The sequence below is a fragment of the Gopherus evgoodei genome, chromosome 11 (assembly GCF_007399415.2).
Source record: "Gopherus evgoodei ecotype Sinaloan lineage chromosome 11, rGopEvg1_v1.p, whole genome shotgun sequence".
NCBI classification, from domain to species: Eukaryota; Metazoa; Chordata; order Testudines; family Testudinidae; genus Gopherus; species Gopherus evgoodei.
The window spans coordinates 11,441,806-11,468,366 of record NC_044332.1 but is presented as its reverse complement, the minus strand read 5'-3'; the positions used below and the strand labels follow the sequence as shown (position 1 = coordinate 11,468,366).

The 26,561-nt window shown below is 47.9% G+C and overlaps 1 protein-coding gene across 1 annotated transcript; it reads left to right on the top strand.

The window, feature by feature from the left end:
* Positions 1-984: 984 nt before the first annotated feature.
* Positions 985-10,204, top strand: LOC115660059 (speriolin-like protein). The gene is made up of 5 exons (XM_030581088.1): positions 985-1,180; positions 4,617-4,961; positions 5,986-6,324; positions 8,701-8,846; positions 9,811-10,204. Exons 1-5 carry the CDS (start codon positions 985-987, stop codon positions 10,135-10,137), a joined length of 1,353 nt encoding a protein of 450 aa, XP_030436948.1. The 3' UTR covers positions 10,138-10,204.
* The last annotated feature ends 16,357 nt before the right edge of the window (positions 10,205-26,561 follow it).

Here is a 26,561-nt window from a genome sequence, read left to right as displayed (position 1 = left end):
AATGGCTTTCCCCAGGATATCGCTTCAAATAACGCAGATATCACAACCTCATCCATGGCATCCGCAAAAAGAGCGACAGCCTGTGACAGCTCAGCACAGAAACAGCCCTGGGGAGAAGGGCAAGGGTGCAGGCAATTCTTTCACCAGGGCTTGGTGAGTTCTACCTGTTGTGAGACAGTGAAGGGATATCCAGCTGACTTGTGCACTGGGAGCTGAATGTGTGGTTGTACCCAAAATCTCACTGAGGACACAAGGAAGTGTGGGCTCTGTGTGAGCATGCTGCCGTTCTGCTTTCTAGAAATGGGGAGGGTGCTGAGATTTAGTAGTGTCATGGGGAGCAGTCTCCGCCCTGGCTATGCCACCGTCTGTACTGGAGGGGTGCTGAAAAACGAGGTATGTGAACATCCCTTGAGTGTCTGCCCCCTTCTATTCATAACCCCCAAGCCCTATAATTCCAGTCTTGTCCCTTCCCTTCCATTCCTCTGTCAGCTCTTCTGTGCCCAAGGGAAGAGGTGTAGTCGTTGGGGTATCACCAACAGCAGCACAGCACACCCTAGTGGTTTGAGACCAGACAAACAGGTTCCTCTACCATTTCCATGTACCAAGAGCATGTGTTCTACTCATCTATGCCCTAGAAAAGCGAGTGGACTGGTCATCTCCGAGTAGGAGCCCAGGCCTCACTTTGTGTGCATGTCTTTTTGAACCAAGACTTGCAGACAATCTGTGGGTGAAGAGCTCTACTGGAGCACACAGCATTGTGAGTTATCTGTTGGATGGGGTTGAGCACACAGTGCGATGAGCTCTGTGGGACGTCCTGCACCAAGAAATTATCTTCAGCTGTTCCTTTAAGACCAAGTGATATCACAATGGTGTGGGAAGATTCTAAGGTTTCCTGTGGGCCTTTCCGAGCCCTGGGACAGGTGACTCTTGCCCCGCTGAGGCTGTCTGCTACAACTCACTCCACCAGGGACGAGGAGGATGACAATGACAGACGATAACGAGTGGATGAAGACAATTCAGAACGAAAATGCATACCTGAAAAATCAGGTTAGGTTGCTCCGGGAGAACTATGAATTACGTTCGTTACTGAGTCAGCACTATGAAAACAGCAACGAAGGGCAAATTGTCACTTCCTACCCTGCTCCCGTGTATCCGAATGCCTGCTCCCCAAGACAAGGAGGTAAGGAGAACCTGGATGATCTGTCTTGTTTGTTCTCTTGAGTAATGGCCCTCTAATGTAATAGGTTAGAGCCCTGGGTGAGCTCCCCCTAGTGGACAGTCCCCAGGCTGCTGTGCTTGGATCCACCTACTCAATGATCTGTGCGCTGGGTCTGGATAGAGTTCACTCATTGTTGCAAGCTCTGGGCTTTTAGGCTCATGCACCCAGCGTGCATATACTCTATCTAGCCCCTTCCTAAGATATGGGATTCTGCAGTGCCACTACCTAGGCCCTGAAACCAGTGCCAGCTCTTCCCAGTCACTACTGCATGCTCCCCAGAGTTTCACTAAAGCCATGGACCCTGTGTGCTACTGTTTCACTCTTTGGGGATGACGTGACAATTAAAGCAAGGGACACACAGGCTTTGCTAAAGAACTTCTCTTTCCACTGGCCCAGTCTTGAACCGTGGCTCTCACCTCTACTTTGCAAGAGAAAACTCCCTTCTAACAGCAGATTCTAAAGCCTTCATCTCTTCCTGTTCTTCCCTTGAGGTTTTTTCCATTCCTTGATCTTTGGTGTGCTGCGACAGATCAGTCATCAGCAAGTCAGTAGCCTTTGAATAGTTGTCTCCATTGTTCTGCTTGGGCAAGGTTATTCAGTTATTGATGGCCCTCAATACCTGTCCCATTCAGGTATTGAACCCATTCAGGTTAAGGCCCTCTCGCCTTAACACAAGTGGGATGATGGAAGGACGTCTCTAAGGATGTAAATACACAGAGAACTCATTAAATCAATCTGGCACCCATAAGCTCACGTGGACAGACAGAGTTCTAAACTGTCACACAGTAATTCTCTGGCTGCAAGCAAACTGTGTGCGGCTCGCACCCAGACACACAATACAAGTCCTTCACTCCATCTGAGCCCCTCCTCTATCAGAAACTGGGTCTTTGTTCTTGCTAAGAGAGAGACACTACGGTAATGAGCATGGTATATGACCCTATGTAGATAATCTACATGAACGATGCACCCAACATCTCCCTTCTAGGGGTCCGTGGGTCTTACCAGCAGGTTATGGCACTTCTGGAACGTCATTGAGCAATACTGGGAGGGACTTAGAAGACCTGGTATTCCAGAATCCTTTCTGAAATGGATCTTTTATCATGGAGCGGGCCAGCCTTGTCTGAGGAGGTCTCTGTTTATTTAGAAGACCTGGTATTCCAGAATCCTTTCTGAAATGGATCTTTTATCATGGAGCGGGCCAGCCTTGTCTGAGGAGGTCTCCGTTTATTTAGAAGACCTGGTATTCCAGAATCCTTTCTGAAATGGATCTTTTATCATGGAGCGGGCCAGCCTTGTCTGAGGAGGTCTCCGTTTATTTTCCAGACAAGACTGCCCAGATCACTGAGCTGTCCACCAAGCAATCCGCTCTACTGACTGCAGTGTCACATGTTCTAGGGGTGGGGGAGGGAAAATGCCCCCCCCCGACAGATACAGATGAGATCCCTTATCCCTCAGTCAGATTCCTAACGTGATTTCCTTCAGCAATGCCCAATCTCACCCCCCCAGTCTCTTGTAGGTGTTCGTTACTCCAAGGTGACCTGCAGGTACAACAAAGATAGCAAGGGCTTGTCAGAAGGCATAAAGCCAGATGTTCATCTGGTGCAAACCAGCATGGTTCCATTGAAGTCATGGAGCAAGATTGGCTTACATCAGTTGAGTGAAGATAGGATGACCATTGTCTATCATTCAGACAGATTATTGATAGGGTGCTGTGTTGTGTCTGTAGTTCCCAGGAGCTCCTTAAATCAAGGCTTTTGGGAGACTGAAGTCTGAGGTGGGTAACTCTGAGCATTACTGCCAGTGGCTGCTCTGTACGAATATAAGCTTAGTACTCATTGAATTACATAGTCCAGTCCCTGCGTGCTCTGGGCTCTGCATAAAACCTGGGCATCCCTTCCTTGATCTGAAATCCTCCTTGGGAATCTGGAAGAGGTGCCTCCAGCATGTTACATTCCTTCCTTCTTCCAGTGCTGAGAACTGGCTGCTGTTTGTGGTGTGGGCAGTGCAATAGATCTGTGATTGAGCCCAGAAGCCCCCCACATTCTCAGGGACAGGGCATCTCCGCCCAGCTGTAGCACTGAAACCAGAGGCCCCATCAGGGAGGGTGTTTTCATCATCACTTTCCTGAGGGGAATTGGGCTGACCCCCAGAGATGGGTGTAACGAGGCAGTTGTTGTGCCTGCCCTGATAAGTGTCATTGCAAGTGATGGGCTGATGTGGCTCGAGGAATGCCCAGCTTTGTCTGTGGTCCCACATCCCAGAGATGTATTGCCAATGTTCAGAACTGGCATTTCTGATCCCCAGCTCTGAACAGCAAAGCCCTTTCCTCTGCCTGTTGCTGCTGCAACATTGGTCCACGTGGACCCAGTGAAGTGTGTTCTGTCTAAGGCACCACCCCTGGACAGAAGGGCACAGGGACTCAGGAAACAAGTTTTGCAACGCATGCCCATCCCTTAGCCACGTGGTGTAAGGTGGACACCTTCTTGTCAGCCTATTTAACACATCCTTTGGCAGGAAGGGCAGGCTTTAAAGAGAGAGGATACAGGAATTATCCCAAACAAGCACTCAGTCCTGGCAATGGCTGTGTATGGGGCTGGGGTGTTCTGTTCCCCGCTCTCCTTGTTCCATGGACTGTTAGTAACAACTCACTAGCGAAGATTTCTGGCCACAGAGAGAAATAACCTGATCTGACCTGTTAGTTTATTTTCTCTGATGACGGCCTTTCCAGTAAAAAGATTCTACTCTGGTGTGACAGGGTCGCCCCCACCTACCTCAATCTCTAACATGACACCAGCCAATTGTTGTTTGCTTTTCCCCTCTCTCTCCAGGAGAGGGCGCTGTACTGTAGCTATAACATGCGACTGTCTTTTCACACTCACTGGAAATTTGGAAGGGTCTATCTACCCAGGGACACAATTGAAGGGCACCAATAAGATTCACTGGCAACAGGGCCGGCTTTAGGCTGACTCTTCCGATTCCCTGGAATTGGGCCCCGCGCCTTAGGCTCCTTTTTATTTATTTGTTTTTACTCACCTGGTGCTGGTCCTCTCTGGGGATCTTCGGTGGCATTTTGGCAGCAGGGGGGTCTGCTTTGGGGGTCTTGGCAGCAATTCAGTGGCAGGGGGTCCTTCAGTGCCGGAATGGACCCCCCGCTGCTGAAGTGCCGCCGAAGCACCAGACTGCCACCGCGTATTCGAATTGGACCCCATAGTTCATAAAGCCAGCCCTGACTGGCAATGTGTCTGAAAACACTGCCCTGCTTCCAAGCTCTGGCAGGCACATGGCACCTCCCATGGGGGATTCATAGTCAGTCATTCTAGCACCAGAGAAAAAGAGATCAGCTGTCAGAATAACACTATATGAATGGTAACACTCTATGTTCTGTTCTCTGTTATAGCCCCGCCTCACGGAAGAGATATCAAGCCACCGGAGAGCCCAAGTCACCTACAACCTTCGCTGCTGCAGGAGTTCAGTTATTCCCCTCTCCACATTGCAAATGAGGAAGCAACTCTGTCCAGCCCCAAAGCCCAGGCAGAGGCTACATTTAAGGGGATTCCCAATAATCCCGCTTTGTTTCAGCCTACACCCAGGGAGAGGAAACCAGTCCTGCTTTCCAGCACTTCCTGGACCACCAGGGTGGAGAAAAAGCTTCCAGAATCTATAGACCTCTCAAGGTTGAAGAAAGTCTGCTTCACAGATGTCACTTCACCTGGAAGAGATAAGGCTCGTTTATATAGGATGGGTAAGAACTGACCCCTCTACCATAGTTCAAGATTTCAGGGAGCTCTCAACATCCAGGTGACTACAGTAAGCATTTCAAGTGGTGTTTGTGCTTCTCAGGATCAGATCACGAGGGCAGGGGCATCGGTGCTGTTCCGAGACCATGTCCTCTAGAAGCCATGGCGAGCCCTGAATCTGTGTTACATTGCATTTAGGTTTGTGTCTCATATGGGGTTTATTTCAGCTGAAATGGCTAGTCCTCTTCCTCTTGTTCTGGGGTGAACAAGTTGCTTGTGGCAGATGCAGGACATAAATCTGGGCTGTGGCACAGTGTGTCCCCTGACTTCCAGGAAGACTTGAAAGGGATCCAAGTGAGGCAATCCCCTTGCCTGACCTGTGACTAAATGCTACAGTAGCAGAAATGTTAGTGCCGGGAACCCCCCAGGCCAGCTGGCTCTTGGCCCCAGGCTGGTTTCCTAGCAGCCTCACTGCACAGAGGGGGGCATTCAAAAGGGACCACAAGGAAAGACGAGATGGAGAAGGGGTCAAGGCTGACCCAGCTCTCACCAAACCTTGCATTCTCCAATTACTCTGCTCAGTACATCCCCACCAAACTTCCCAAATACATTTGTCCTTGGCTATGGGACATTCTATGAGAGCAGTGACTAGAAAAAGCCACGGAGTTTCCAATGCCACTGACACCTCTGCCAGTGCCCCTCAACTCTGACCACCTCACAGCCTGTTCTGCCAGCCAAAGCTCTCCTTGAACAAAGAAAACCCTCTTGAGTTGTGTCCAGTTATGTTTGTGTGACAAGAGCTGGGCAAGAGGGTGTGTTTCCAGTTTTGAATGTTGTCTGATATCTTCTAGAATCAACACTGAGATCCCCAAAATGGGAAGCACTAAGCAGGCACTTGGATTTACATTCATAAACACCTAGACAGATAATCAGAGTTGGCCCTCTAGATTTCTAGGGTCCTCTTCACTGGAAATCTATATGAAGCCGTGGCTAACTCTGATCCTATACCCCCCTTTTGCTTTGTTGTAGCTCACCAACAGCATGGAAGTGTCCTCAATGCACCAGACCTGCTGAGTCAGCCCCAGCCATCATCCCTGGGAGAATTTATTTCTTCAAATCCCCTCAGCATTTCAAACAAGGAAGGGGCCCAAGCACAGCTTGTGTTCCCAGGATACTTCAAAACATCTGAGCCATTTTCCCCAGGAATTCCCCCAAGGAAGCCAGTCCCCCTTATAAACAGCACACGGGATATAGTGGGTGAGAAAATGTCCTTGGACTTGGAAGAGATGCACAGGAAAAAGAAAGTCTGGTTCTCAGAGAGCCCAGGAGGAGATGAGCCGCGGAAGCCTCATACTTATTATTTAAACGGTAATGATGTGATTTCACCCTGGCCTTGCTGCTAATAACAGTAGCTAAGGAGGGGCTTAATTGACTCCAGTCACAAGTTATCTCAGCAAGCATGGAGGAGTGGAGTTTTTTGATGCCCTAGAGCTTGGCCACACTAGAATAAAAGGCATCTTTTTAAAACTTGATCACCAACACTTTGCATTTAAGGAAAGGAAGGAGTGATGAGAGCAGCGGAATAAGGACAGTTGATTTTTAAAAAAGTAGACTTTAACAAATGCAGAGAAGTGGTGGGTAAGGTTCCGTGGGAAGAAAATCTAAGGGAAAAAGTTTAGAAGAGCTGGCAGTTTCTCAAGGAGACAATATTAAAGGCACAACTGCAAACTATCCTGATGCAAAAGAAAGATAGGAAGAATGATAAGAATATAATGGGTCAAAAAAGAAAAACTGGAAAAGTTCACAGAGGATAGGTCCATCAGTGGCTATTAGCCAGGATGGGCAGGAATACAAAACCATGCTCTGAAGTGCCCAGAAGCTGGGAATGGGGGGCTGGGGGGAGGATGAATCAAGGGGTGATTACATGTTCCATTCATTCCCTCTGAAGGACCTGGCATTGGTCGCTGTTGGAAGACAGGATACTGGGCTAAATGGACCATTGGTCTGACCCAGTATGACCATTCTTATGTTCTTAAGAGTCCAATATGGCTCCATCAGGAGCTCTTTAATGACCTAAAAATCAAAAAAGAATCCTGCAAAAAGTGGAAACATGAACAGATTACTAAGGAGAAGTGCAAAAGAATAGCACAAACAGGTAGAGACAAAGCCAGAAAGACTAAGGCTCAAAATTAATTGCACCTAGCGAAAGACATAAAATGCAATAAGAAGAGGTTCTTTAAACACATTAGGAGCAAAAGCAGGATGAAAGAAAGTGTGGGTTCCCTACTTACTGGGGAAGGTGAGCTAATAGCTAATGACATTCAGAAAGCTGAGGTGTTCAATGCCTGTTTTGCTTCAGTATTCACTAAAAAGGGTTTAATGGTGACCATTTATTCAACACAATTAATATTAACACCAAGGGGGAAGGAACACCGGCCAAAATAGGGAAATAACAAGTTACAGAATATAACTTAGGTCTATCCAAGTCAGCGGTGCCTGATAAAGAACTAGCTGAAGCAACCTGGGAGCCTTTAGCATTTAGTTGTGATAATTCATGGAGGGTAGGTGAGATTGCAAGGACTGGAGAAGGACAAGCACAGTTCTAATCTTTAACAAGAGGAACAAAGGGGACCTGGGATATTATAGCCCAGTCAGCCTACCTTTGATATCTGGAAAGATACTGGAAATTACTGAAAAAATCAATTTGTAAGCACCTGGAGGGAAGTAAGGGTTATAGGGACTAACATGGATTTGTGAAGAACAGATTATGTCCAAACAACTTAATTTCCTTCTTTTAAAGGCTTACTGACCTACAGGATAAGGGGGAAAGCAGTAGACTTGATATACCTTGATTTTAGTCAGACTTTTGACACAGTCCCCCCTGACATTTTCATAATCGAACTAGGAAAATATCTAGATGTACTTATTCCTGCCTCAGTGCAGGGGGCTGGGCTGGATGACTTCTTGAGGTCCCTTCCAGCCCTACATTTCTATGATTCTATGTTTTAATTAACATGTTTCAAAGTCCTAGTGTACCCAGGGCAAGCATGTATTTTAACATGTGTTCATAAGGGCCAGGTGAACCTGGGGTCCCCCAATATGATTTTTAAATACCTCTATGCTACAGAGCCTTTGTCAGCATGGCTTTATCACTACAGTATGCGGTAGAGCCCCCTAATGCAGACACCACTCATGCTAATACAAGGAGTTTTTCTGCTGGCGTGGTAACATCATCTCCCCATGCGACGTTGCCTATGCTCGCAGAAGCACTCTTCTGTCAACATAGCTGTATCTATACTGGCAGTTCTGTTGCCGGGAGGGCATGATTTTTTTCCCACCTCTGACTAAAATAGTGATGCCAGCAAAACTTTGTAATGCAGGCCTGACCCTAGTGTGGATAAGCCCATCTGGAAGGGCAGTGGGGCTTTTATAGCTGAGAAAAGCCTTGAATGTGACCTGCTCCTTCTCCTTTATTTCCAAATTTTATTTCCACACGTATTTACAGAACCAATCCATTTAAGGAGGCAGATATTATCCAGTTTGTGCATAGCACTGGGAAGTCAGTGCTGTGTTTGGTTGTACATGTGCACATCTATGTATATAACTTGTGTGATTATACTCTCTCCTAGCAGCTGGCTCAAACCAAGCTGTAAAACTTTAACCTGAATCTAAGCATGGTGAAAACATTTGGTCTTCCTGCCTTAAGTTACTATGTAACTAACAACCAGCTTGTCTTTCATATAGAGCTTGAGCTGAACAGCAAGAAAAATGGCCGCATAGTGGGTGAAATTGCCTTCCAGCTAGACAGGCGCATCCTTGCTTATGTATTTCCTGGAGTAACGAGACTTTACGGCTACACAGTGTCCAACATTCCTGAGAAAATCAAACAGGTAAGTCCTTCCTTGAATCTCCTGAGGCACAGGATGGTGCATAGAGCTGGTTGGAAATTTTCTGATGGGACAGTGTCCATTTGCTGAAAGCAAAAAGTTTCATGGAAACGTGTCATTTTTGGTGAAAATTCATTAGAAAGAAAAATAGAAAAACAACATATCAATCAGGTTGAAATGGACCATTTCAGAACAGAACCTTTTTGGGTTCTGTCTTTTTGGGTTTGTCCATTTTGAAACAAATTTTCATTTCAGTTTTTTTAAACTGTATATTCTGTTGCATAATATATAGTGTTTTAAAAGTCAGAATCAGAACAAAACATCTTGATTTTTGACAAAATGAAAGATTTCTATGGACATTTTGAATTTAGTCTGCCATGGAAATGGCTGTCAGAGAGAAATACTGATTGTTAAAGTTGGTAACTGAATGAGGGGAGAGGCACAAACTCCCTCCCAGCTGGCAGGTCTGCCCTCTTCCCTGGGACATCCAGCCACACGGGGGATGACAGCCGGGTAGCCAAGGGGCAGGGGTGAGGCTTGTGTTGCACAGTAACAAGCATGATGAGAGCTAAAAGAACTCCCATGTTCTGTGGGGGGTTGGTTCTCCATACAGTCGCTCGTTAGCTGTGTGTAGAAAACCTGGAGTTCATAGCGGCGTGGCCACTGCAGCCCTCCAGCCAGGTGAGGCCTGCAGAGTCTGGGACCTCACTCAACTTCAGCTATTGCTGCATCTAGCCAGGTGCAGTTTAATTCATCCCTGGCCGGCCCTGCTGTGTCCCTTCCGCAGCTGTACTGGGACTTCATTCTCCAGCATGCCAGTTTCCAGCACTGTCATCGCTAAGCTGCAAACAGACTGGGATGCTTTGGATGCAGCGAGAAAGTGGTGGCTTTAGGAACCCCCGGGGCCTGCCCATAGTTATTCATGAAAGGAGCCAACAGCTTCTCCCTGGTTTTTTAAACCTCCTAGGCCTCCATGAAGTGCCTGGATGGCTCCATGGATGAGAAAAAGCACCGAGCCATGATGCAGCAGTACCTGTCCCTCACCGCACGCCTCGAAAAGATAGGCTACAACCGGGATGTGCACCCGGTGTTCAGTGAGTTCCTGATCAACACCTACGGCATCCTGAAACAGCGGCCAGATGTGCACTCCAGCCCGCTCCACAGCAGCCCAGCGGATCTGCGCAAGGTCGTGATTGACATCGTCCCATCCAAGTTCCTTGGCGACACTTTGCTGCTGCTGAACTGTTTGTGTGAACTCTCCAAGGAAGACAGTAGACCTCTCTTTGCTTGGTAGTGGACTCTGCTCGCCGTACCCCCCGCTGGCAAAACAATCTTCCCATAGACATGAACTCAAAAGCATGAGTTTTAAATACAGACATGGATTTTTTTATCTATGTCACAAGGCTCAGTCCGAGCAGTTAGCTCCAGCAGGAATACTGTGTGTGTTTGTTTTTTAATGTGATAGGTTTCTAGATTTTCCCATCCTCTTTCCTATTATCCTATCCTAGCCTCTGTTCCGCTTCCAACAGAAAAAGCCAGCAGGCCAAGGGCAGTCCCTTCTCTCCCCACCCCCCATCACACTTTCCACCCCCTGAAATGGCAGGATCAACTTTGCACTCAAAGCTGGGAAAGCTTCCACCTGTTGTGGCTAGCTCTAAAGTCACTAGGAGGTGCTGTGACAGAGACTGGGAAAGGGGATGAAACACATCCTGCTTGTACGTACTCGCCTTTCTGACTGTAACTAATAGTAAGAGCCCAACGGGCTAGTGCACCAGCCATGCCTGTCCTGCTGCTGGATGGCTTTTCATGCCCTCTTGGTGATGTTTACAGAACAAAACACAATCCAAAAAAACAGCGCAGGGGAGAGACGCACTGGGGTTACACAGCTGCCTTTGACTCCATTGACTTTAAAGCTGCCACCTTTTTCATCTAGGGCTGCGGAAGCTCATCTCATTGCGTATCCTATGGGCCAGGAACCTGGCTTGGGCAGACCATTAAACTGAGTTTATGGCCACTCTGCGTTGGAGGCCTGGTGCATTGGGGCCCTGCACCACTTTTCACCTGGAAAGCTGCAAGCCTGTTGAAGTTTTAACTGGCATTGGGTAACAATGATTACTGTTTGCTTTTGCATAACAAGTGCCTACAGACCTAATCTGTATTTAGCAGAGTAGCCCTTGCTTCTCTGAGTAATCCCATTGGTATGAAGAAGGATTACCCACGTGAGTAAGAGTTGAAGAACCGGGTTCTTTATTTGTGAGGCTTCTAGCTACTGCAGGAGGATACAACATGAACATGGGTTAGGAATCCTCTAGTTCCTCTGAAGAGAGGAAAGACACCAGGGCTTTGACATTGGGATCTGAGGATGGGGGTGCTAGGAGAGGAAGTCACAGAGCCTCAACAGTAATCCAAAGTACTCTCTCGCTCAGTAAGAAAATTAGTCTGGTCCGAAAGCTGAGCAGTGTTATAACTAATGCAGCTCTTCTTGTCTGGAATTCCTTCGCTCTTTTCCAATACACCACATAACACTAGAGATGGGGCATGTCTCTGCAGTTACAACCAGGCTGTATGTTGATATAGAGGAGCAGTCCTCAACTCCTGGTCTGCAGACAAGTCTCTCGTATCTGCGCATTGGTTGCCTGAAAATTAGCCATACAACAGAATCTTTGAAACACGTTGGTTGCTGCAAAAGTATTAAAGAATCTGCAAATTAACTGGCCTGGTTTTCTTCTATGGAAATGGAAGGAAAGGTGGTGAAATAGTGAAACAGCCCGTACGTGGGTCAGGTGCCTGAACCTTTATTCTGTAACCCCGAAATGCAAGGCTTGCTCATGCCACTGCTCCTGAGTAGCACCACAGCCCTAGCGCTTACTGTGTGCTGTGCCGCCTCTGCGGAGGAAGCTCGCCACATTGTGGTGCAGATGTTCCGCAGAGCATTTGTGTGTCTGCTGCAGAGGAAGCTCGCAATCCCGTAGCCCTGATACTCCCATAGGGCCTCCGAGGAAGCTTGCAGTACTGCAGCCCAGATTCACCTGCACAGCCGTGGAAGGCTTGTGCCATTGCTGCTGAGGAAGTTCACAGCACTATGGCCCCAGTGCTCCAATACAGTTACTGAGCACTTGTACAACTGCTGCCTAGGAAACTCCCAGTGCTACAGCTCCAGTGTTACTGTAGAGCAGGCCTTCACAACTTGTAAAGCGAAGAGGGCCACATCACTCCAAAGAAAACAGCTGAGGGCCGAAACGTCCCAGCCCCGTGGAAATACCCCCTGCTCCGTCCAGCACCTCCCGGCCCCTCAAAAACACCCCGCTCCAGCGCCACCCAGCCCTGCAGAAACGAACCCTCCTTCCCCAGCGCCACCCCACCAAAACAGCTGGGGGCCAAAATGGAAGGTTGGGGGTGGGAAGGTGATACTTGATTTTAAATCAACCAGGGGCTCCCAGCTGAAGAGGTGGCTGGGAGCCCTCAGGGGCAAATTAAAGGGCCCTGGGCTCCGGTTGCTGGGGGAACCCGGAGCTTTCTGGGGCTGGGGCAGGGATTTAAAGGGCCCAGAGCTCCTGCCACTGAGGGGAGCCAAAGCCCTTTAAATCCCAGCCCCAGCCCATCCGCTGGAGCCGCGGCTGGGATTCAAAGGGCTCTCGGCTGCCCACAGCGGCGGGGAGCCCTGAGCCCTTTAAATCTCAGCTGCGGCTGGGAATCTCTGCGGGCAGCCCAGAGCCCTTTGAATCCTGGCCGTGGCTCCAGCAGATGGGCTGGGGCTGGGATTTAAAGGGCTCTGGGCTTCCCACCACTGCGGGCAGCGCAGAGCTCTTTGAATCCAGGCCGTGGCTGGGATTTAAAGGGCTCTGGGCTGCCCGCAGAGCCCTGTGTGCGGGGGATTTAGAATCCCCCCGCAGGCCGCAAAGTGAGGCTCCGCGGGCCGCATGTTGTGCAGGCTTGCTGTAGAGCCATGTGGTCCTGTGCAAGCCCTGTGGATATGCATAGGAAGGTCAGCTAAGAGTACTTTTTTGTTTTTGTTTTCTGCGTGAGGCTAAAAACATCACACAAATGCCACAAGTTTTTCCTTCCCCTGGCTAGTTTTTGTGAGAGGCTAGAGCATAATGCAGTACGGTGTTCTCTGCAGCCTGACGTTCGGAAATACCATTTCTCAGGAGATATAAAGGAGGGGTGCAGAGGTGGTGCTGAGATTGCTGCCTTCGTCTGGGTATGCACAAGACGGGTGTCTTTTTGTCTGCATGCGCAAAGGGATATGCATCTAGGCCCTAATTCACAAAGGTACTTAGGCACCTATGTACCTTTTTGAATCTGGGCCTGTGATGAGGTGTATCAATCCTACACTGGTGACACAGGGGTTAACAAACTGCTCTGGGCCCAAGCAGCCCTGCCCCCTCACCCTTGTGGGCAGGCTCCCAGTGAAGGGAGTGTATAAAAGGAAGCAGCTCAACTCAGTCTGGGCTGGCTGAGGAGGGGAGCAGACACTTGCTGCAGGATCCTGCTAAGAAGCTGCCGGGACTCCAAGCTGCTGAGGTCGAAGACCCTGATTACCCCTGAGGAGCCCAGGTGACCATGGGGACCAAAGGGGACGACGCACCTCTACCAGCAGAGGAGATACCAGAGCTGGGACTAAGGGTAGGAAGCGACCCAGGGGATGCGCTTGGGGATATGGAGATCTGAATCCTGCAAGAGGATAACTGGTTTTGAAGAGCCCTGGGTTGGAACCTGGTGGAGTAGGGTGGGACTGGGTTCCCCTGCCCTCCCTGGACTTGCCCGTAGGCACTACTGCTGCAAGAGAGGGTGGCTTCTTGGACTCTTCCCTACTACTTCCTCCTGCCAGAAGAGGCACCCTTTTAGTCCCCACCGCTGGAGGCACTGCTGTCCTGGAGCCAAGCAGCGCCTCAGACCCCATTCCCTATGTTTCTGCCAAGCAACATTAAAATCCACTGTTGCTCTGAATCAGGAAAGGCTGCTGAGGGTATTTGCCAAATCGGCTGCCCTGGCCCGGCCCATTTCATCTCTTATGTCTTTTCTTGTCCTCAAACAAAGTAGTGCAAGGAGCCACGCTGGCGTAGGCTGTTGACACTTCTGAGGATCTGCCCCCCTCTTCCTTTTTTTTTTTTCAGCCTCGCATTGTCTTTGAGAAGCTTCCTATGATATACACTGTAGAGCAGAACTTGGCATGATGTTAAATCCAGTGACTCGGAGCTGCCCCCTTTCCAGAGGCAGAGTGGGAGCTGTGGCAGCCTCACGTTCTGGCGGTGCAATATTGCACAGATCACTGCATGCCTGACAAGACTCTTTCCTTGCTGACGCACAGCTGTGTATGTCTCACATTTATTACCCCTCACCTAGGAAGGACACACTCAAGTGCTATTTTTATAGCTTTCAGATTTGTCCGAATCCCTTTTGTACCTTTTCATGACAGCATCCATCTCCCGGGGCGGGGGGGGCACCCAGCTGGTTGGTAATAGAGGGGGAACAGAGAGCTCACCTTTGCTCTCCCCAATCCTGCCACCACTGCGTGCCTGGGCAGAGCTGCCTGACAACTGCTAATGGCTCTAAGGATCAGAAACCACAGCTGGGGCGAGATGTCCCTGCCTGCTGCAACTGAGCAGTATAGGCAAGCAGAGGGCAGTGCGGTGAATGTATTTGCGGCTGCTTATGTCCCCTTGCTCAGGAGTGATACAGCTCACCAGGAGGGAAGGTTCTGTGGGGCACAAGGGCAGGAGGGCCATGTGGGACCTAGGTGCTAGGGCTTCCTGTGCACGACATGGTATGGAGAGCACAGTCCTGTTCACGGACTCAGTACACAGTCTGGTGATCCCTCGCCCCCACCCCAGGGGCGATGGATTCACAGCCGCCACTCGGAGAGCTGCACTCTTGGCGAGTGACTTCTCTCCTTCACACACAGCTGCCTGGGACTGTCTTTTCATGGCAATATTTTTCTTTCAGTGAAATTTGGCTTTTTTGATGCAAATGAAAATTTGTTGCTTTTTTGGGGGCAGGGGGGAGGTTGGGGAAGGAATGTTATGAAAAGCTAACCCCCCAAAATATTTCAGTCAAAGTGTTTGGGGTTTGGTTTAAAAAAATGGTTTTCAAAAACAGGTTTTCCTAATAGCTGCATTTTTAGCAAAACGTGGCTCTCAACACTGGATGGTAGTTCAGGTTTCTGTAAAATATTCTTGGAAAGTTGTAAAAACCACAACAGCCACCAGTCCTGCTCTGAGCCAGCTTCCCCGTGGCCGTCTGTGGGTTCTGCAGCTGGCTTCTTGGTCAGAGTTGTCTGCATGCTGAGAGGGTGGGGTTCGCTGGACAGCTGTGGAAAGGCTAAAGGAAATGAGCTGTTGTCAGCCCAGAGGCCAGTCCCTCCCTGGCACTTGACTCCTGAACACCAGTGTGCTTTGGGGAGCCTCAGGCCAGTGTGAGTGGATGCAGAGGATGCTGGGGAGGAGAGGCGCAAAGAGGTGGCTGAGGTCCAGCCCTGCCCCTTTCTGAGTAAGGCGGGAAAGCCAGGCTGATGGTAAGGCTAGGGTGGGTTGTGTGATGAATGCTGCAGTACAGAAGAGTGGGTGCTACAGACACCACCATTCGTGGGAAGGGCCAGGCCATCACCTCCTGCCTTCTCACCCTTTCCTGACTTGCCCCTGGGATTCTAAACCTGCCAGTCTGCGCAGACCCATTGCCTGCCTTCTGCAGCCATGGGCCTGTGGGGTAGCAGCTGCAACATGCCCACTGGGCACTCCTTGAAGTGGGGACAGGTGTCGGAGCACAGCCAGCCAGGCCTTCAGGGAACAATCTGCCTGCAGGCTGAAAACAAGGGACCTGGACAGGGATGTGTGGGGAGATGAATTTTGGTGCTGTGGGCCTGGAGATAGAGGGCTGCTTGGAGTGAGAAAAAGCCAAGGGAGGAGGCAGCAGATGGGAAGCCCTTGACACCTCCTCTCACTGTCTGATGTGCATTTCAGGTTTAATAGGGGCATTCCCCTAAGATCAGAAAGCAGCTTGACACCCCTTCATCCCTCCCAGCAGAGTTGCCTGTGATAGCAGGGGATTGGACTCGAAGACCCAGGAGTTTTGTGTTCTTAATGGACTGAGCCAATTCTGTGTTCTTCACGTATCGTTTCAGTCTAAGAATTGATGTCTAGAACTTCCTGCTGCTGCCCTCGCACTTAAGCATCGTGCTTTAGGGGGTGTGGTTTGCGTGGTTGGGTTCTGTCAGCTGCTTCCTGCCCAACCTGTACTATAAACAGCAGCTCTGTCCAGAGTCCCGGTGATGTGCTCTTATCATTCATCATCACTGGAGGTGCCCTTCATTGAGGCCTGCATTGCTAGTGTGACCATATTTCCCAAAGGGAAAATGAGACACCTCCAGCTGCTCGCTGAGGCCTCCCCTGTCCCTGCGAGGCTGTTGCTGCTCACTGGAAACCTGCTCCCTCCCCTCGCTCATACGGGGCTGGCATCTCCCCTCGCAGCCCCCTCCTTCATGTTCTTCCACACACACACCCCAACTTTTTTCACAAAGTGGGCATTTGTCCCCTTTGCTCTTGCCAACTGATCAAGCTGGCAAGAGCAAATGGGGCAAATGCCCATTTCTGGGGGGGAAGGAGTAACTGGTGTGTTTGTCCCAACCCCGTTGCAAACTGTGATTTCTTGTGTTTCATAGAGGAAGCCTATGAATGTGACTTACATACAGGCTATAGGCACCGACTCTGTGGGTGCTCTGGGGCTTGATCATCCATGGAAAAAAAATAGGGGGTGCCCAGCACCCAGCAACCACAGCTGTTCCGTGGGGCTGCCGATTGGCTGTTTGACGCCTGGCAAGAGGTGCTCAAGAGAGGGTGGGGTGGGAAGAGGGAGCAAGGGTGGGGCCTCAGGGTGGAGTTGGGGTGGCAGCACCCACTGGGAAAAATAAAAGTCAGCACTTGGGAAACTTGCTATACAAAAGCAGTGTGTATCCATTCATCTGGGAGAGTAGATATATACTGCATTTGGCTGCTAGCTCCTTTCTTATGCCTGATCTAAATAACTTTGTGCACAGTGTAAAGCAGTATGTTGCGAGGTACACTGAGTGGCACTTGGTTGGCTATTCCCTGAGAGAAAATGTTTGGAGGTGTTTGCTTATGTGAACAAGGAGTAGGTACAGGAGAACCTCAGAGTTAGGAAGACCTCAGGAATGGAGGTTGTTCATAACTCTAAACAAAACATTATGGTGGTTCTTCAAAAGTTTACAATTGACCATTGACTTAGTACAACCTGAAACTTTACTACGCAGAAGAAAAATGCTTTTCTTAACCATCTTAATTTAAATGAAGAAAGTACAGAAACAATTTCTTTCAGGGTGCCTGTGTTCATACCTACATATTCAGCAAAGGCATTTGAAAATGAAAGCACATTACTAATCCCCTGGAGTCAGCTTGTACCCGTCACAAATAGTAGGTTTAAGAACAATAGGCCTGTCTTCACATGCATGTTTTATACCAGTGCAACTCCAGGCGGTATCCTGGGTGGGTCCAAAGGATTATTCACCCACAAAGAGATTAGCAGAGGATGGTACAGAATGGGCTAGGATGCAAACCTCTAATAGCGGAGATGCAACATAAAAGTCAGTGGAGTTCTTAGTCTTATGAAGCTATTCCTTATTTACACCAGTTTAAAAGAGAGGGCTTAGTATCGGCAATATAAGGAGGAGTGTCTGCATGAGCGGCTTGAGACTGCAGCAAGATTGCATACCTTCGGAGTGACACTTCAGTCCCACTGTGCTGCCATTTTGCTGAGAAAAACTTCTCGCTATGCCCCGACTAGCTATAAGTATCACTCTAGTTTTGCTGAGGTGGACACCTGTCTGCAGGTGAAGTTGATTCCCTCTTGTGAGGGCGGCCTGTGCCCTCCTAGCTCTGAGAACGCCCACAACAGCTCCACAGGTGAGGTAGGCTCAGCTGCAAACACACCAGGGGCACTGCTACATAGGCAGAAAGACATGAACTAAAGAACAAAATGGCAGGACCTGAGAGAGATGTGGGGAGGAGCTGAGGGCGGCAGCCAGCTGGAGAGAAGGAAGTCAATAGCTAAGTTCAATAGCAGGCTGAGTAGCTGGATGTGATGTGACGTGCTGACAATGGCAGTTCTATAAACCTCGAGAAACCGTTCCTCCCTCAAAGGGCTTGACGTTGCCGGTGTTATTTGCAGCTAAGCTGCTAGTAAAAGTCTGCAGATTTGGGCAATACACCTGCAGCAACAGTCCCCATAAGACCAGGGAAAAGAGTAAACCCTGTTTCTGCCCACTTAAAAGGATCCTACAGTATCTACCATGCCAGTGCTCAATGCAGCGCTTCTCCCCTCCAAAAAGCTTCAGCAACGAGTAGGAGCTACTCACCTGCTGCTAAGTCCCAAATACTGGACGCGAATGATGATCATCTGGGGATGAAGTCCCGTGTCTGAGATATATAATCTCCTTTTGGATGAGTCCCCTCCCTTGGATTTTATGTAATGAATGGCTTGGAGATTTCTTTTTAAAAGCATTTTGGGGACGGAGCTAAGCTTTGTTACCCCCTTTAGTTAAAGAGCTATAGAAGTAAAGCCTCCCAGCAAGATGTCCCACATTATTTGGCTTGGACAGGAAGTCAAAAGGGTTGATATCACTTTGTCTTTCTGCTCCCGTACTGCTTTGATATTTTCCTTAAAAATTTCTGGCTCCGTGATTATAGCATCTACTATTCATCAAGGGCCAGGGCCAGCTGTTCAATGCCATTTGTGACAGCTGTTCAAATTCAGGGGAATAGAAGAACCAGAGGACTGAATGGCTTAGAGCCCCTACTTGACAGGAAATTAGTTTTATTCCTCAAATCTCCAATGCATCACAGTCTAGATTTATTAAAGATAGAGAAGAAATGACTCCTTCCTTATCTCCCTCTGTAGCTCCTGGGACATGATTTCCTGTCTTTATCTCAGGGGATATGGTTTTCGTGTTTGGTTCTCCTTGCCCCACATTATGTGACTTCAGCAGGAAATGAGAGGCATTGATATCATTTTGTCTTTCTGCTCCCATACTGCCTTGATGTGTGTCATCTGACTTCTGCCACAGAAAAGCTTAATGATGGCTGAGAAGGTTTGCAAAGCCGATCTGTTAGTTCATCCTGACTGTCCCTCCTCCCCCACGTCCACCTCCTTATTTCTTATGCTTCAGCTAGACTGGCTGGTAAGATCTTTAGACAATTATCACCCTTTTTGAAACACTGAAATCACAGTCATTGACCGTTCCAGCCCCCAAAAAAACACTTCCCTCCCCCCCAAAAAAAAAACCAAACCAACCTTCTTTGCCTAAGTGTTTGGAAACAGTTTGGAAGAAGGAAGGACTCCACACAGGATGTGAGGAACTGTCTGTATTATCTTAATTTTGAAGGGATGATTCTGACTCTAGCCAACCAATTAAAAAGTGTGCCAAATTAATTGGAAAGAGAGTTTAAGGCACAGTTCTATCCTAACATAACTCTGCAAAAATGTCTTTGTATAGTGTTCAAAGTGACGGTTTAAAGATTGCATCACTGGTCTTATGTTATCCCAATAATTTACATATGAAATATGCCCAATTTAAAACAGGGTGCTTTTTTCTGTCCTCCCTAAAAACTTAATTTGGGATCTGGAAGTCAAGCTGGGTCCTTTCCTGCTCCCACATCATCACCATTAATAAAGGCTCAGCAAGCCAAATTAGGCACTCAGCAACAGCTGCACAATCAGCCCATGTTGCTGTGTAAAGGTTTACACAGGTGTAATCACTCATCCCCAGACTGAGAACTTAATGTGACAGATTATCAGCTAGTTCAAATTGTCCTTAATCCAGGGTACATGGGTGTAACTCCATTGGCTTCAACAGAGCAACAATGACTTACGCCAGCTGTGGATCTGACCCGATATATCATTCTGTTTGATGCAGTAGAAGACCTCTAAGGCAACTCACTCTCTCCTAACTCTGGTGGCTGCCTAGGGCTGAGGGGAGTAAAAAGGAGTTGTGTTACTCAAGTAGGATGACCATATTTCCAAAAGGGGACACCGTGTGGGGCTGGCCCAAGCCACTCGCCTGAGCTCCCTCCCACACCAGGCTGGCCTTAGGGAGACCCCCCCGCCCACATGCGGGGCTTGCCCAAGCCGTCTGGCGTCACTCCTCACCTGAACCCCACCATGCAGAGCGGGCATTGCTGCTTGCTCCCCCTCCAGATATTCCTCCGTGTCCCACTAGGATCTGGACTGCAGACTTTGTTCATCTAGCTGGGAACATCTTACAGTGTTTTCGCTCCATGCAGTCATGACTCCTTTCTTCTGTTAAGGGGGAGTTATCCGCCTTGCACAATCATGAACAGCTCTTAGATTATTGTTTCTAATCATTCCCTGAGAGGCCTTTTCCCACAAGCAGGCACCCTGGTCTCTGTGAACATCAATCAGTATCAGCTTTGAGATTGTTTAACTGTCTGATTTGTTTCTTAGGGCAAATGTGATATGCATTTAGCAAATATCTTTTGATCCATGTACCATTTCTTTGTGTCTCTCACAAAGCCTTTGCTTGAACTAACATGCTACAGCTAAGACTGGAATGTTCTGCTTTGTGATTTTTATACCTTATTAGCACTTTCTGCAACTCCGCAAAGTTTGCAGGATAATTGGCTTCTAGCTATGTATCTAACTGATGATTTTATATTGCCGTCCAGCACTGTCATATCTCATCACCTTCCATATCGTCAGGGACTTCAATATAATCACTACTGACAAACCTCAATACTGGATTTTATTTTTATGCACAGTGGCCCTGCATCACACACTGGGCTACAGAACTAGCTCACAATGCTACACTCCAGAGCTGAATATCTTTGGGTGACAGAACTCTCCGACTGAATTGTATGACAGCCCTTTGCACCCACTCAGTGGTAGCAGAATTACCAAAGCTTAGAAGATCAGGAGCCACATGAGGACTGCTCAAGGCAAATATTTCAAGTAGTGGTAGTTTTGTGGTTAACTAATACATGGAAGTGTGTGCAGCTGCTGTAATCCAGGAGAGCGCTGGCATAGTGTGTTTGCTCCCCATGCATGAGGAGCAGCCATGTACTTTCGATCAAGATTAGTTTCGTTTTTAGATTAAAGATAAGAAATAGAGAGAAGAGAAAAGAGTGTAGAATCTCCCTGTTTCTCATTCTGGAAGAGCTTTCACCTTGCAGACTCCTTAGAGTTGCAGCACACAGAAACAACGTGGCTACGTGCAGCACAATAGACATTACCCCTTCAGGACAGATAAATGGAACATGAAAGCGATCAAGGACTGTCTCCAACAAATATACCTGTAGCAAAAATCAGCATCTCTTCTGTAATTCTGTCGCACACAGGATTCTATGTGGGCAGACTGGCGATCACAGCTCAGGTTAGCAGATGAGACTTCTGGGCAATACCTGAACTAACTCCAGCCTACCCGTCACAGTCACTTTACCTCAATGCTCAACTCGGCTCGCTCAGCATTTTCCAATTCCAGCAGTAGGTTTCATGTCTTTTGCCTACATCCCTTTCTTTCTGTAGATAAATGAAAAAGAACTCAAAACAAAAAAAACCCCAACCCATCTGGCATTAATCACTGCGTGCGCTGAGTCCATTCAGTGAAAACTCTACCATTAATATTCTGAAAGCTGTTTCAAAGCTGCGTCAGTGTCAGTCTTTTCCTAAACTTGGAGCAGTCGGCCTGGGGCTGATGCAACGTGAGGCTCTAAATTACTGCCAGGCATAGTTCACTAGGTAGCTGTTCATCAGGAGTTTACTTCTAGAGTCATAATGACCCAAATGGAAGTGTCACCCTCCCAGCTAAACTGCATCTGCTCCCATTTAGTGAAATGAAGACTGTTGGCACATGTGTCACTCTGCAGTAGTTCTGACAGGTTGCATGTACCCTCCATCTCTGATAGGCCTATGTTTAGTCTTAGATGGGGCTGATGCACAAGGACATGGGGGGCTGAGGGTGTGTCTGTAAGCAACAAGGGAAGATTTCTGAGTCATGGGAGTAATAGGCAGCTGCTGTGGTGACCCACACACTATGTGGGTGAGACATATCTCAAGTGCCCTAGCCAGCTAGAGGGTCTGCTGCTGTCAGAAATACTTTAGTCCTCTTCAAGGGAGCAGCATAATGTGCTCCGCACCTCTTTGCCCTAGCTATCCTCAGGCACCCGGCCACGCCCAGCATAGAGTCATAGATATTAAGACCAGAAGGTAGCATTCTGTGTAGTCCAGGAGTTCCCAAACTTGGTCTGTGGCTTGTTCAGGGTAAGCCCCTGGCGGGCCGCAAGACACTTTGTTTACCTGAGCGTCCGCAGATACGGGTGCTCGCAGCTTCCAGTGGCCATGGTTTGCCATTCCTGGCCAATGGGAGTTGCAGGAAGCAGCACGGGATGGGCCACCGCTTCCTGCCGCTCCCATTGGCCGGGAACGGCAAACTGCGGACGCTCAGGTAAACAAAGTGCCTCGCAGCTCGCTAGGCGCTTACCCTGAGCAAACTGCAAACCAAGTTTGGAAACCCTGGATCTAGTCTGACTTCTGACATGCCACAGGCCAGAAGATTTCACCCAGTGGTCCTAATTCAAACTCATAACTGCTCACTGAGCCAGAACAGGTTCCTTTATGAGACAATGTCTTTGGCAGAGTTTCTGCTCCCCTTAGCTGTGCTAGCTGGGTAGGGCATGGCACATCTGGTGTGATAATTGGGCCAAAAATTTACCCTAATTGTGAGCTTAATTGTAAACAGTCAGTTCCCAGCAACCTATAATAATAAATGTTGATGGGAAAAGATGTAAAAGGGAGACAGACTGAATTAGTCCAAACATAAAGGTTGACTGATGTAGCTCAAGGACTGTGTTCAGATCATGCCTCATAAACAAGAGACGTGTGGAACTGGAAATAATGGTCCAAAACTTGTATGTCAGAAATTAGGCCTAATTGGTGGGAACAAAGTAATGAGGGGCTGGGCTATCCTGCTACTCCCTTTGAGTCCTGAAAACAAAAGATTTCTGAGAGAAAATTGAGGCTCAAACACAACAATTGTTGACTGAATCAAAAAGAAGATGTCTGCCAACAACCACCAAAGCAAACGTTACCATCCTGGCTGCTATTCCATCATTTTCTGGGACAATGAGACCTACCCTAACAGCATCGGGTCTTCATCCTCCTGATCCTGAGAGATCCAGACCAGCCTGGTAGAGGGACTCAGCTGACATCGGCATCTCCACCGGCTTTGGCTAAATCCCTAGAATGTGAGACTTTGTCACCATCACCCCTCTCGCCATGTGCCTTTTCCTGCCTCACCTTATTTCATCTCTTTCCTATCCCTCACCTTTTTCCTTCAGTCTAATAAGAGTCTTGCTTACTTGGCAAGGACGGTATATTTTGCAGCTGTGGTCTAAGGCTATCATAAACATACAGCGAAGGATAGCATAACATCCCTCTTTACCCTGTAAGGGGTTAATTCCTTTTTTACCTGTAAAGCTTTAAGAAGCTCAGGTAACCTAACTGACACCTGACCAAAAGGACCAAATCTGGAGGGGGAGGCCTGTTCTGTGTGCTTGCCAGACACAGATCAAGAAAGCAAGCAATCCAACTCCATTAGTTTTAGTAACTACTAGCGAAGGAATGTGTTACCTTACTTTTATTTTGGCTTGTGATTTCCTTTGTAGGAGGAGGGAGGTTTATGCCTGGTTTTGTACTTTAAGGTTTTGCCTAGAGGGGAGATCCTCTGTGTTCTTGAGTCTTTTGTTATTCTGTAAAGTACTTGCCATCCCAGTTTTACAGAGGTGATTTCTTTACCTTTTCTTTAATTAAAATTCTTCTTTTAAGAACCTGATTGATTTTTCATTGTTTGAAGATCCAAGGGTTTGGATCTGTGATCACCTGTACCAATTGGTGAGGAGATTATTCTCAAGCCTCCCCAGGAAAGGTGGTGTAGGGCTTGGGGGGATATTTGGGGAAGGTAGGGCTCCAAGTGACTCTCCCTAAATGTTTGTTTAAATCACTTGGTGGTAGCAGCATTACTTAATCCAAGATATAAGAAAGAATTTGTACCTTGGGGAGTTTTTAACCTAAGCTGGTAGAAATCAGCTTGAGAGGTCTTCATGCAGGTCCCCACGTCTGTACCTAAAGTTCAGAATGTGACCATAAGGGCAGCTAAAAGCAATGCCCTAAACAGCCTGACACAGATAAAAGTTTGCCAGGTCTTGGGATGGCTAATAAAGACCATATGCCAGGCCTGTGGCTTGTCCAGCAATAAGGCAGCAAGGAAAAGTCAGCCCCACAGCCACAAGCTGCATTTTCCATCTTAGCTGTTGTTCTTTCTCCCCTCTTGTATGTGTTTGGCTAGGAGACGGGATGAGACTTTAACACCAACTGCTCCAGCCTGTCTCTGCTAACTAACGTCTAGTTGTTATCATATAAATGGCTATCAGCTGGGCAGGGTGTCGTCCTAAAGAAAAAGGGAACAAAGAATGATGTTGAAAGTTCCCTTCCCTCTTTCCCTATTGAAAGAGGCCCACAGCCACAGAGGTATTTCGGAGCCTAGCTCCCACTGAAATCATTGGGAGTTGGGTGCCTAAATATCTGTAAGGATCTGGGCCTTAGGCTTTTTACCTGAGGCCTTGCTGAAAGGCTGCAGTTTCCCCCTTTAAAATCATTCTCTGCCTTCACTGAGGAAATTGCAAGCTGCTACTCTTGTCCTGCAGCCAAAGCCTAGGCAGAATTATAATGGACAAGAGGAGAGAGGGGTACATGACCCCAGGCCCACATTATTACTATCCTGTTGATATCCCTCCACAAGGTGGTTGCAGGACTAGTGTCTTCCCACTTCTCGTGTCTTCCAGCTTTTTTCAAATGTGGCTGCACCTCTGAGCAAAAGCCTCTTCAGACCTCACCCTCTATTGTACCGTAGATTGGTCCCCTTGCCACTTTTCATTGCATTGTAATCTTGGGCTCTTGTCCAAGGCATGAAATCTGTTGGGAAGCAAGCTAAAGCAATGTGCTGATGGATGAATTAGCTGTCTAATGTAGATGCATTTCGTTTGCAAGACGGTCCTGAGGGAAGACTCAAGCAAGGCAGGAAAATATTAAGTTAAAACAAACAATTAGCTGAGAAACATTAAAGCCAGGGCATGACTTACTGAAATGTTGCGTTATGCTAATCAGTGGATAAAACCGTATAAATCACATATAGTCCTATGGTGTGATGGGAGAAATGGCATTCTTTTATCATCAAACATAATAGCGATCTTTGATCATAAGAATGAACCCTTTAGGCAGAGGCTGCAAGGATTCTAATGAAGACTGTGCAAAGGCAAATTTAAACAGCAATATTCTTCAAAGTTATTTCAGCTATTCTTTAGTGTGCAGAGGAAACGTAGCTGATTTATTAACTCAAATTGGAAAGAGTGTTATTGTGTAAACTCAGAGGGCATATGTGTGCAGTAGTGTACCATGGATTTAGGATTTGTGTCGGAAAAAACTCCCATTTGCAGTAATAAAAATTTGGCATGTAACACTGTGATGAGGTGTCCACCCCACACAGGACTGGAAGGGGTTTAGGAGGCCAGACAGGCTGCACCTGGAGGAAGAGCCAAAGAGCAGGGGATTGATTTTAAGCAGACTCAGCTGGGTAGGAACAGACAGGGCCTATAAAGCCAGGAAGTTGGCAACAGACAGGGGCTACTGGTGGGAAAGGGGGTGTTTGGAGGCTGCAGGGACTTCCCAGGAAGAGGGATGCCCAGAACTGCTGGGTGGAGGGACCCTGGACTGGAACCTGAAGCAGTGGGTGGGCCTGAGTCCCCCTACCCGCCACCTAGGATGTGGTATAGCGCGGCGGCACAGTGACTAGGAAGACTGCCTAGGTGACTGTGGGAGTGACAGAGAATTGAAGGACTGTACCCTGGAAGGGGGGGACGATGCAGAGTGACCCAGCCGAAGGGCAGCGTCACGTGACGGATGCTGTGGTTTCTGGGATGCAAGAAGAGCGGCACACCTGAGAGAAAGACAGCGTGACAGCATGCGACTCTGGGAAGGGTGTTAACCTCAAGAGCTAATCCCCAGAGTGACCAGGAGGAGACACCAGACAGGTGGTGAGTGGAGCACCCCATGACAGGTACTTGGAGCTGAGCAAACTGTTTTTTCAGTTCTGTAGCTGATCTGAAAAATCTGGTAAAAGCTTTGGTTGGTTTCAAACCAAAACTGGGGTTTGGGTTTGGTTGGTTGGTTGATTTTCTTGATGAAATGAAAACCTTTCATCTGGGTCAAGTGAAACACTTCAAACATACATTTAAAATTTGATTTTGAAATAAAATAGCAAATCAGCATTTTCAACTGTTTTGACATTTAAAAAAAAAAGTTGTTCTGATATTTTTGTTTTCAGGGGGTTTGGGGCCAAAACTATTTGCCAAATTCAGCCTGAATGTGTGTATAGTTTCAGTGTCCCGAAAGTGCTTTTTAGCAAAATTTAATATTTGCCAAAAAAGCTTCTACAGTTTTAAGCCCTTACTGTACAGTACATAGCATTCTAACTCATGAGCCGAGTACTTGGCTGCTGTGTATTTCCCTATTATTCCAGTGAAATAAACAGGTAGCCAGAAGGAACATTTCAAATAAGAATTGAATAGTGTTGGAAAAGATCAACAATCTTTTCCTCTTTACTTGTTGCTACAGTACTATTCAATACACAATGTTGTGTGT

Excerpts from the sequence above, each read along its gene's own strand:
- LOC115660059 (XM_030581088.1), top strand. The coding sequence starts at position 985 with ATGACAGACGATAACGAGTGGATGAAGACAATTCAGAACGAAAATGCA. Across the intron at positions 1,181-4,616 it reads CTGCTCCCCAAGACAAGGAG|CCCCGCCTCACGGAAGAGAT; the intron begins GTAAGGAGAACC and ends TCTCTGTTATAG. Across the intron at positions 4,962-5,985 it reads GGCTCGTTTATATAGGATGG|CTCACCAACAGCATGGAAGT; the intron begins GTAAGAACTGAC and ends GCTTTGTTGTAG.